The 12500-nt window shown below is 41.2% G+C and overlaps 1 protein-coding gene across 2 annotated transcripts in view; it reads right to left on the bottom strand.

Annotated features, from left to right (window-relative positions):
* Positions 1-1263: 1263 nt before the first annotated feature.
* Positions 1264-12500, bottom strand: part of LOC146458754 (nuclear valosin-containing protein-like) — a 34370-nt gene continuing 23133 nt past the window's right edge. The window contains exons 15-23 of one of the 2 annotated variants that reach the window (XM_085090353.1): positions 9473-9595; positions 8492-8596; positions 8122-8184; positions 7385-7507; positions 6642-6741; positions 5607-5713; positions 4951-5027; positions 2750-2936; positions 1264-1797 (exon numbers count right to left, since the gene is read on the bottom strand). In XM_085090353.1, coding sequence (XP_084946479.1) covers positions 1753-1797; positions 2750-2936; positions 4951-5027; positions 5607-5713; positions 6642-6741; positions 7385-7507; positions 8122-8184; positions 8492-8596; positions 9473-9595 — 930 coding nt within the window. In that variant the 3' untranslated portion in view covers positions 1264-1752. Of the gene's footprint in view, positions 1798-2749; positions 2937-4950; positions 5028-5606; positions 5714-6641; positions 6742-7384; positions 7508-8121; positions 8185-8491; positions 8597-9472; positions 9596-12500 lie in introns of those variants that run through there. The other variant, XR_014858136.1, reaches the window with a different exon arrangement.

The raw sequence follows: 12500 nt of genomic DNA, 5'->3' as shown, positions 1-12500 counted from the left end.
CACTTCCTTGTTATCTGCTTCATATATAGTTACAAAAACTTGTAAACATCCCTGAATACTGAATTATCCGGAACATGTCTTCCAAATTTAAGCGTTGTGTCGTCTTTTTGAAATGTCTAATCACAACAATTGTGTATTTGAAATGAAGGTTTAGTCAAATTGGGTGAAACTGTCGGCGCAAGTCTCGTTTGTTGCTACTGCACTCACCCTGCACAGCGGATGCATCCAAACGCAGAGTAGGTAAGTTGAGAAAGCCAATGGACAGTACATTTATTAGCCTGTTCAAGACGTTCAGATAGAGGGAGTGGCGCGAAGAAAACTGCTGTGTGATCAACAGTGTACAGGCATCATTCAAGATAAATAGGCCATTTCCGAGTTGCTGTGAACCTCACTATGAAAGCCAGGCTAATTGCAATCCTCTTCATATGGAGATCAGTTTTGTTTGCATATGAATGAAAACTAATTTTCATAATAAAAAAACTTTGCACTTAGCCTCGCTTTCATAAAGAGGTTCAAAGCAATTCGGAAATGGCCTATTACCTGTGCCAGTTAACCCAGACTCCTAACCATTGGCAACCTCCTTTACACCGATGAACCAGGAACGGCCTGGTTACGAGTGGTTCACCAAGTTGGTCGAATTTTTTCGGCTGCAAGGTTCACCCTACTCTCTCCCTCCGGAATGGGGGGGGGGGGGGGTACTTCAAATAATGGACTATACGGGGAGGGTCTGCCCGAAAAGGGTACTTATTACAGGCTGGAGGTGTATAAAGAGGTAGGGATTTTAAAAGCCTTAGTATAGAAAAGGGTAGGGAAAACTGTCATTTAGGTATTTAAAAGAGCCTTCAGAATATCTCGAACGAGATGCAGTTTTTCTACTGCAGGTATATGATAGGGTTACCTTTTCTGTCAAAAGGGTGTATGAAAGGGAAAGGGTTTGAACCCCCGTATAAACCTTTTTTGAGTACCCCCCCCCCCCACCTCGCGGGGGTGCTTGAACACAACAAAAATCCACGTTGCTATTACCGATGCTGGGATTGCGGCTTAGCGGGCTGAGAACTGAGAACTGACAAGACACAAGACATACTTGTTAAGAAGGATTTATTTTTTCAATGATAACTTTCCCGCTCTTTCATATTTCACTATTTAATTTTTAAGTATTTTTGCTGGTCTCTTCGTTAAGTGTTTTTCTGGTATTTTTTTTTTTCAAAATTGAGGATTTGACTAAAATATAAATAAATACCACAAACGAATGACATATTTTTTAAAAGATGTATTATCTCAGTCAATCAGTGACATAGGCATACTGAAAGAAAAAAAAAATCGAGTTTTCCATAAAGGAGTCGACAGATTGTCACTGACTTATAAAATACATCTTTCTAGTTTTATCCTAATTTTAAGTCCTAAAAACAAACCATCCAATTTCTTCTATTGCAGAAAAAACTTTTGCTGCCAACCGATAAACAGACGGCCAATGTAACGATTAGATTTCAAAGGAACCAAAAATTGTACACGTTTCGTCCATCAAACGTCTTAAGACATCGGACCAAGAACGTTCAGGGTACAGACTCTCTACAGCCTCTTCTGGCCAATAATGCTCCGAGAGAAGACTGGACCTCGCATCTGTGTAGTTGCAGTCCGACAGAGAGGGGAATGGGAACACATTGTCCATGGTTTCATCATCAGGTTTATTGGAGCTTGCCAACTGGATCGATTGAAGTTAAATCAGTTGGGCAATCCCATATAACTTGAACTTCACGTAGGAGTCAAATTCTTCATTTTACCATACAAAGCTTGATCCTGTTTTCAAACGCGTAAAAAGTAGAGATTTTGGTGAGTGATATCAAAAGATCAGCCAGAAAACTGTCACTTTTATAAAAAGACCACTGATCTGTTGTTTGTCGTCACTTAAAATGTCAATGCAGTGTTTAATAAAGTCAGTCGCTGGTGTTGTCGGCAACAAGCAGTCAACGTTTATTACAGGAGATATAAGAAAAACAAACAAACAAACAAACAAACAAACAAACCCAAAAGTAAATAGATAAGAGGATTAGCCGGTTTGCAAAGAAACTGTGGTGCTGCGTCAATGGGGATGTGGAAACGAATATTTTGTTTTATCAACAGAGTTGATAAGGTGATTTTGCCACCGTAAAGAGATTTGAGTGCTGACGTTTCGAGCGTTAGCGCTTCGTCAGAGCGAATCGAGGAATTGTGTGTTGTATGTGATTTATATAGTGAGCCCTGAAACTACGTTAGAACACATTGTTGACTGACAACATTTTTGCTTTATTACGCTCTATTAAGCCCCAGAATCAAAATCCATATTCGCCTCGCTTTTCTCCACACAGTTCTTATGGCACAAGTTGGGAGAATTTGTTTGAACATCACGACATTTGTGATCATCTCCTCCATTCTCTTCACCTACACGTTTGATCAAGTAAGGAGAAATCCGATGCTGCTCACTATTCGGACTTAACCGTTTAACCATTGATATCAAAGAACAAATTCTCCTATCTTGTCGCTATACTTTTCTTATAAAAGAACCGGGGAGAAATTATTAAAATATCAAGAAACTTCACCTTGGGCGATCATATCCTTAATTCTCTTGACCTCAAGGGTTGAATAAGCATTGATATTACAAGGAGAAATTTGATGCTGATCGCTGATGGGCTCAAAACGGTTAAAACTGTTTATGCAATAGTAACGTTCAGCTTCGTTGAAGTCCGATAACTTAAAATCTGTAAAATCGTACCTTCTTGCTAACGGACGGTTTCACTTTCTGGAAGGCTGTAGCAAAGTGCCTCACTCCCACCCCCACGGGACTTTCCATCAAAGGCAGGTTATTGTCAACTGTCACGTGACTAGTGGATCGTACGTTGATGCATTCACGTAGAGCCGCCATGCTGGCTTCACGCACCAAGGCCGCTAGATCAGCGCCCCTAAATAGTAGCCGGAATGCATCATTAGTACCCTCTCCGACTGGAATTGTACACCACTTTCACTGTCATTACAACCACTCATTGTCTTTCCTGAATTAAGTTATGGGAGGCGAGATTTTGTAAAGATACGGAAGATAGAGGGTCGTAAGACCGAGAGAGGAAAGGTAGGATGCGTCGCCGAAGGGGAGGTGGGTGGGTAAAACAAAAACAACAACAACAACAACAACAACAACAACAGCAAAAAACAAAACAAAACAAAACAAGACAAAAAACAAAAAACATTCTGAAATCCCAGAACGGCGTAACTTGGCGAGAAGGACCAAAGAGCAGGAATAGAGTGTGTGCACGACGGCCATGTTGGAGGACCGAAACAATACAATGATTTTCCTTTGAGAAATATATTCTATTTTTATGCAAACATCTTCTTTTGTTTTAGTCCTCCAACATGGCCGCCGTGCACACACTCTATAGTTTGCTTAAATAGGCAGATGAAGTCCCACGAGACACGAGTGGCATTGACTTTAAAACACCGAGGCGTTACACACATGCCAGCGTTACGCGCAGGCTAGTTTCGTGGTTATTTAGATAGTGAGAATATGTCCAGAATGCACGCTAATGAGACGCATGAACTGCATAATAGACATCACAAGGTGTCCCCTAACCTTAATTCTTATTAAAACACAAATAATTCTGTCAAACATGAAGTCATGAAAATGACAAATAGGTCTGTCTTGTATAAAGTATCCAAATTCAGGGTTAGGTGAATTTCTGGACATAACTGCACTTGTTCCCCAACCAAATCAGTTAATTTAACTGCAGTCATGATACAGTCTTGCCGCAAACGTACAGCTGTGAAACCTCAGTTCAACCGCAAACCCTGCAGAATAAAGACTTTTAACACCCTCTACACTAGACTGCAAAACAGTCAGTATTTTTTGCGTTGGTGCTAGACAGGCAATTGTGTAAGTTGAGCCTCTCTTGCGCATTCCCCAACGAAAACGCGTCCAAAAATTACTCAAGCGTCTGCCGCGCAGGCTAAATTGGTCGTTACGAACACGAGCTCTTTCAACAAAAGGCCCGGAGCAAGCGAGAAAATGGAGAGTAAGACCCATTGACATAGAGCGTTTTCCTTTTGAATGGAAAAACCAGTCGTTCTGGTAGGACAGCAAATGGAGCAGTCCCTCCTACTGGAAATTTTTCGGAATAAAGGAATAACTTCAGACGTATTTCTCTTTTCTCGTTTTTACCGAAATGACCGGAATATCACTGAACCGTTTGCCTCATCACACTAATATGTTACTCCTTGGTGAGATACGCGGTTTATTTCCCAAAATTGCCAGTGGAAAGAATCATTCTATTTGATTCCCCAACGGAACAACTGGTTTTTTTTCCACTGGAAAATGGAAAGCGCTCGATAATTGTACTGTTCCATTTGGCGGAAAATTTTCACCGTTTTTTCCATACAAATGGAAAGCACTCATGTTGTAACTATTGCTTGAGACTGTCGTACACTGCCTGCTCGTTAGAATCCAAGCTCTCGGCTATTCGCGTCTCCCTCCGTGAGTTTTCAGAGAAAGAAATGACTGCTTTGCATCATACTCTGCCTGTAAATTGCTGCTGTAATTAGAGCGGTTTTCATTCCAGCGTTGTAAAACCAAAACCAAAGTTATTACTCTGGACCAATCACAACAAACGTAAACAACACAATGGACCAATCAGAATTCGAAGCAAAGACATGTAACCGGCGCTAAGCGCGGGAAAACGCGTGCGACCAAGTTACGGTTGGTTTGGGTTTTGCTTCCCATTGGTTAAGAAAGAGGCGCGAGTTTTGCCAACCAATCACGGAACGTACCATAGCAAACCCAAAGCAAAGGAGACACTCAACTAAATTCCGCTCTAACAGATTGTAATTATGTGGTCATCCAATGCAGCTGTTAAAAATTTCCTCTTCTGACTTCGAATATATATATATATACGGATAGCTCATCTTTAGTAAGCAGCAAAATACACTTACGATAATCCTTCACATCTTTCATCATTTGCAATCCCCTTGATGCTGACATCTGGCAATAGAAGAGGTTTTTTGCCGTCCTAAAATGAATCAACGGGAACGGAAAACTGATCATTTCATGACCTCAAAAGAGTTCTGTACTGACCGCAATATAAGAACAAAATGTTCTGAATCATGAACAAACATAGAAAAAATTTTCAAAAACAGTTCCGGGTTGAGCAAAAGAAAAAACAATACCAAGAGAGGAAACATTCCAAAAACATTCCAACTTGAACCTCTGATTTCATCTGGACTAATTTCTTGCTTGCTTGTTTGTTTTCATGATTAGCTGGCCTACTGGACTGGTGTAGTGGAGAGAAAGTAACTTCACAAAGGCTACAAATAACTCTCTTGCAAGATTGGTGATATTCTAACTACAAATACAACCCCGTGAAAACTAAAATCTTATATCACGACGATACATCTGAAGGTTGTAAGATGAGCGGAAACGCCTTAAAATCAGGTCTTAGTTTTCCGGGGATATACATCCCGTTATTTTGAACCTGCAATTTTCATGTCATTTTTGCGGTTGAACTAACTCTATAAAAATTACTACCTGACTGCGATTTACACTATAGTTACTTTTTTGAAAGTACTTTTTAACGAAAGCTTGTACGCACTTTGGTAAGCGTTCTTAAAATGTCCTCTCTGTCTTCCACGTTCGGCAAACCAACATACAGCACTTTGTCGAGACGACCAGGTCTCAGGACCGCAGGGTCAATGATATCTGAAAAAGAAAATATAAGATCAAGCAATTAGCTTTTGTTGTTTTCTGCTACGGAAAATGAACCCATTTTTGTTTTTAAACCACAGCTGCATATTTGTTTTTCATTGTTCTTTCCCTTTCCCCTTTTCCCGCGCTTTCCACCGGTTGCATGATTTCCCGCGCTTTGCACCGGTTGCATGCTTTCCCGCGCTTTCCACTGCTGGCGGAGATTTCAGACTAACTATTGACACCTTCTGCTTTCCCGCACTTGATACACTTTTCCGCACTTGGCACCGGTCGGCGCAGTGATTGGCTCTGTTTAGGCAAATTCTTTCATTTTCCCCAAAACGAGATAAAAGCTTCGTTCCTTGCTAGCAGAGGTCGCCGAAGAACCTTCGAATTTCTCCAGCAAGAGTCATTAGGGGTGTTGTCATGGTAACTAAAGCTGTGTTCATCTCTAAAAAGTTGACATGAATTTAGCCCAAGCAGAAAGCGCTTTCGTGGATTTTCACGTGCAGTAAAACTGTCTTCTGCTTCTTGTCCGTGTTAGGGTAGGGCGTGCCAACTTACGCGCACCATTAATCAAGCAAAAAAAAATAAATAAATAAATAAAAAATAAAAAAAAAAAAAGAAGAGGAGGAATAAGAAGAAAAAAAGAGCAGAGAAAACTGAAAACTAAGGGCTTTTAATGCAAATGATGGACCAGAGAATCAATTCTCTAGTGTATGTTAAAGTGCTAAAGTGAACCCATGAAATTCCTTCTGGGCGTTAGCCCTGGTAAGAAAATGGGTGACCGAATGAGGCAAAGAAAAAAGACCTTTGACCTCTCCGGGAATCGAACCAACGACCTCCGAATTTGATCGTCCGTTGCTGTACCGACTGAGCTACGAGGCTATCATTTGTGTCATTAACGCTAGCGGCACAACATTCATTGTGCTTTTTAATTCACCTGGTCTGTTGGTAGCTCCCATGATAAATACTTGCTTCCTCGCCTCCAGTCCATCCATCTCAGTCAGCAGCTGATTCACAACTCGAACACTAACGCTGGACTTGAGAGAAAGGAAAATGACAACTCTCAGAGAGGCTACGCACAGTTATTGACAAAGAATACAGTGAAACTCGTTAAAACGTGCTGTGTTCTCTCGGCTTATGCAGTCGTCATCGGGTCCCGGCGTGACGCAATGCTTCACCGTTGCGTGACAACCCAAACAACCGCCTTCCAGGCCTAGAAATTATACGACCAAGGGCGAAACATAAGAGTTCATTATCTTAGTTCCTTCTCCCTCGCTGGAAAATACATGTATGGTCAAGGTATGTTTGTTTTGCTTTCTAAAACATGGACTGCTTAACAAACTTGTTCCGTGCTTTTCCCTATTACCCTAGATAACCTTATTTAGCTGGCAAAACTTAATTCCTAAGGAGGATTTAGCGGCCACCACGACCGCCGCCGTCGTCGTCGTCATCATCATCATCATCATCATCATCATCAATTCTCCGCGCGCCAGTAGGCGCATAAGGCCGAAGCGGCTGTTTATTTTAAAGAAATACTTGGTTTTCTAAGATTTGTAACATTTTCTTGCGGCGTGATTTGGATAAAGTTTTAAGTTAGCGCGAAAAGGCCGTGAGCCGACAAAACGGATCATATGTATTATACTGCTCATTTCTTGTACAAGAAAAGCCAGTTTATGTTACCTCGGAACTGTCCGACCTCCTGGGGCAAAGGGCGTCCAACTCATCAAAGAAGATCACACAAGGAGAGGAATTCCTTGCTCTCTGGAAAACCTGTCTGACTGCTCGCTCGCTCTCGCCTACATACTGAAATTCACAACACAGTAAGCTAATGGTCACTGAACAAGGCTACAAAAGAACTTGGGAAAAGAAAAACTTATCAAAATGTGTAGTCATTCTCCAGATCCATTCTCCAACAGTACTAATACAAACTGTCAGCGAACGAAATTTATGAATGACTGTTAATGTTGGCATCTATCGGTACCCGACACAACATGGAAATGCGGTGTGAGCTTTACAAATGCCGTGAAAACAAAATAAGGCACTTTAGAGAGATAAAGGCGAGGCAAAACAAAAATCGTAGAATTGGTAAGGTCTGATGCAGTAAGTAATGAATTAATCAGAACGCAAAGTAAATTCATGGTTACAAGTCGACAGACACGGAAAAACACTTGTCAGGTTACAAACGCCGGGATTCAGTTCAGCTCAGTTGGTAGAGCACTGCACCGGCATCGCAGAGGCCATGGGTTCGAATCCCGTTCAAGCCTGAAAGTTTTTTCAGGCTTTCTTTTAAAAACTGCTCAAGTTGAGTACTAACTGCGAGGATCTTTCTTCTATTTGTTCTTTCATTCGCAGTTCAAAATATGTTTCACATATTTGCATTAATTTCTTAACAAATATTATTGAAATTTTAAACTTACCATGTTAAGCAGTTCAGGTCCTTTGACTGAGATGAAGTTTATGCCTGATTCATTAGCTATCGCCTGAAAAAAAGTGGTAGTATTGATTTATTAGTCATTATCTATTCATTTACAGAATAAACTTTGATCCGTATGTCGGTAATGGACGTTATTTAGAAAGCGTCTGGTTTATGCAGTTTGAAACCCTGCTCATTTTTACTCAAAATATACTATACACTATCGCAAACTGATTTGATGACACATGAAAAACACTTATCTGCCTGAATTGGACACAGCCGAGGTAGCAGAAACTCTAGAAACGCTTAATATTCAAGGTAAAAAGACATTTCTTTGAACAGCATATCACAAGCAATATTCTTTCACAACATACCTTGGCCAGGAGAGTTTTGCCGCATCCTGGAGGTCCAGCCAATAGAATGCCTGGAGGATGAGTCAGGCCGAAAGCTTGGAACTCCTCAGGATACTTCACTGGAGCCTGATTGGACAAACCATTTAACAGTCACGACCATACAAAGACCTACTTCTCGTGTGATAATATTCACTGCTATTTCTCTGTGCGGACATAAAAACTATGAGGACTTTGGCAAGAGTGAGGGTTGTGAGATCGCTTCAAGGAACGCGGAACTGTTATGATAATAACGTTAACGTAATAATACAGCAGTTTTCAATTGAGTGTCCAAAGTAATTAACGTTTGCTTTGGTTTTACATTACTACACTCTGTGATTGGTTAACGAAACTTGCGCCACTTTTTCAACCAATGGGAATCCAAACCAAAACTAATCGTGTTTTGGCCGCACGCGTTTTCCCGCGCTTGGCGCCGGTTACATGTATTTGCTTTGAATTCTGATTGGTTCGTTGTGTTGTTTACATCTGTTGCGATTGGCCAGAGTAATTACTTTGGATTTGGTTTTACGACACTCAATTTCTATATTTTTAGCCTAAGTTGACTAATTAGGGAAACCAACGAGAAACACGCGCGCGCGAAGAATATCGCCCGCGAGGACAAGCGACGCGCGGGAGTAAGACACAAATGTAAATGTCGCGCCTCCTCGAGGATGACAATTTTCACGCACGCCGGGGTGTTTCATTCGATTTTTTATACCTAAGAAAAACAAGGAACTTCTTACATTGAATCATGGTATGTCCTTTCGAGGCCCATCTCCCCAAACAACCCCACAATCCCTTACTCGTGCCAGTCTCCCCACACTAATTGATTATCGGTGATTTTCTTTTTTCAGCAAAAAAATATTCTGTGACAGAAGCGAATCAACAAATTTGCTACAAGTTGTGAGTTTTTAAAAACAAGGACTAAGTAAAATAGCACCCAAATAAATTATTGTTGAACGTTACCAGTATTGCCATGCTGAGTTCTTCCCTGACATCCTTCAGTGCGCCGACATCGTCCCACGTTACATCCGGGATAGTGGCGAATCCTTCCCTCTTTGCTGACGGCTGAACTATCAAAAGTGCCGCCTAACACGTAAGAAACATCAAACATAAATATTACTCACGGGAGCTTGATCGTCCTTATTTATTTTTTCTTCACATTTCGGGAAAATCCCAGACGATAAAGTATTTCACTGTATTCCGACGTCCCAGTCGGGTAAATTCGCACTATAGGTTTAAGTGCCCTACACGGTTGGGGATCAATTGGGAAAATCGTGAGCGTTTCTATTTTCTCTACGCTGTGATGGCCGGCGGTCATTTCCGATACAAGAAAACTGGAATTTTGACTGTCTGGGAACATCACCGATATATCTTTAACTCGATACCAGGTTAGTTAAGTGTCCAATAGAGCGTCATCGGTTTTTGTCATCTCCGATAGTCACCGACAACTTTGTCCAATATCGGGAACATCTAGGGTGGTCGGGAAACAACCAAATCACCCGGATCATATGGGATTTTCCTGACATATGAAAACCACGCTTACGTTAGGAATAATCACTCACCACTAACAAAAAAAATCTGAAACGCGTCTGTAGAATAGACATACTTTCTACTTTTCCGATTCATTCCTACTATCACAGACGATCGGAAGATTTGGGTTGCGTTCGATTGACCTTAATCCGTAATAAGAATAAGCGGAATAGCTGTTAAATTTCCCTTTTTAAGAAATTTGGGAGGCCAATTCTGCAAACTATCTCCGTTACATGAGAATTTTAAGAGCCTAAAACCTTTTATGAGGGATTTCTTGTCATCATCGTATGTATTCCTATTCCGGAATAGGGTTAATCGCACGCACCCTTAGTCGTCAGCTCGTTTTCATAAATAGGGAAAACATGGGACGGTCGGAAAATAACGAAACCGCCAATGATCTGCATGGGCCCAGTTATTCAAAGGCCGATTAACTTAATCCCGTATCAAAGTGAACTTTGACTCAATTTTAATTACTAACTAGAAATACGTGACTCGCAAAACCTCGCGAAGCTGGGGCTGGGTGGAAAACCCTCTTTACTCGTCCTGTAGCATCAAATGAGGAGATTAAAAGGGGCATAGGATTTTTTTTATGAGCATGGTCTTTTCGTAGTTCCACAGGCTAGTTTGCGGTTGAAAATCTATTTCTGACGCGACGTAATGTACAACCGGCGTGCAGCGCTGTCGTGTTCGATGAATTTATTTCCCACGGAAAATTATTTTACCGCGGCCACAAACGTGTAATTTCTTCAATGCAATCTTTCACAAAAAAGATTTCTAAAAGAAAGGGAAAATATTCTGGAGAGATAGTTCTGTATCCAGTGAATATTGATAAACATTGCCGTTGAAATTTGATCATGCACGCATATTTTTTCCGATGTATGCAAATTTTTTTCAGACGACGCCAGACAGTCTGACGTCATTCATACTTTGTTTGCGCACTGTTGCCAGGCAACAGCACGGACACCTTCACGGAAATATATAAACATACAAATATATGTTCGGCTCGAATTCGCACGGCTTAGCTCCCGAGCGCGGCCTTCGGCCCGACAAATTTATTAACCTCGCTTCGCGAGGAATCAATAAGATTCTCTCAAAGATTTGTGTCTGTAAGTTATGACTTACGACTTTTCTTTACCATTAGCCCAAACTTGGTTTTTAAAAACATTTTTTAACGAGCGAAATAAGAGCCTTGGTTTTTAATCGGGGATTAGCGTTAATCGGCTTTCGAACAACTGGGTGGGCCCTGGGATTTTTTCCGGCGTGTGAAAACTAGTGAATTTTGATTGAATCTTGATCTTCCAGGGCTTTCGGTAGTATTAGACAGTACGGGATCTATCCTGAACAGCACCGGACGGGGAGCCTTATGCCGTGGGGCGTGAAGCGAGCGCTGAAGGCGAGAGCTGCTAGCTAGCAAGGGACCGGGGCTCGCTTCCCCGGGGTAATTTTTGAGATTGCACCCCCTGAAACGTTGTTTTTGGCGTTCCTGAGACCAGAAAAGCAGTTTTCTATCCCTAGATCACAGCTGTCGCCATTTCTTGAAATGCCTCAGGATAAGAAGATATCCTTAATTTTTTTGGCCATACTTTAAACAACCATACCCTGTGTGAGATTCAGTTGCATGTTAACTTATAGCGAATATTGTAAATCTGATGTCCTGGAATTTTGCGTTTAAAACTCACAAAATATTAATCTGGTCTATTCATCAAGGTCCTCATCAAGAACCAAAGGCTGAATCATCATCGTCACATCCATCGCCAACAATTCTATTGTCTTTCGCGACACGTACTTACGGTGCCAAAATTTGCAAAATGAGGCATAAAGATGGTGAGTTGTTCCCACGGGAGTAACAGGTAACTGGCTTCGTTGTTTCGGGCTCGCGTCGTGTTCGCTTCGTTGAAATAGGTGCTGTCAATCAAAGTTTTAGATGTGCGAAGGTGAGATAAAATTGACAATAGCAGTCGGGATAAAAAAATCTATTCATGCGCCGCAAGCGGTAAAAGAACAATAATCTAAGAACTCCGCTTGAGCCGAGCAACACCAGTTCCTGTTGCATTTAATGTGTAGTATTCATAGTAGGTGAAAAAATACACTTCTGGCTGCGTTTCACTTAGCGAAAAGAATTTAAGGCCAGAAAAAATTGTAAAATCCCGAACGACGGCAAATTGGTGACTAACGTGGAAACAAGTTTTGTTTGTGAAAAAAAAAATATTCAAATTTCGATCCGTTTATTGAGATCAAAATGTATAAAAGACTTGCCTTTTATTGCCATCTATTAAGTTGTTAGAAGCTACCCAGAGATATAACATAAAAAAGCGCGCCATGCATCCGACCAGCTTTCATTCCTCGTTGTTTGCCGACATTTGAGATCATAGGTAAGTTCGATCATCGAACCAATCGATATTGACATGTGTAGGAATGCAGGATTGATCGGGGATTCTGTGAGCTCTGAAAAGAGCTCCCG

Source organism: Pavona decussata, unplaced genomic scaffold, assembly GCF_977016875.1.
Source record: "Pavona decussata unplaced genomic scaffold, jaPavDecu1.1 SCAFFOLD_229, whole genome shotgun sequence".
Taxonomy (NCBI): domain Eukaryota; kingdom Metazoa; phylum Cnidaria; class Anthozoa; order Scleractinia; family Agariciidae; genus Pavona; species Pavona decussata.
This window is presented reverse-complemented; position numbering and strand designations above follow the sequence as displayed.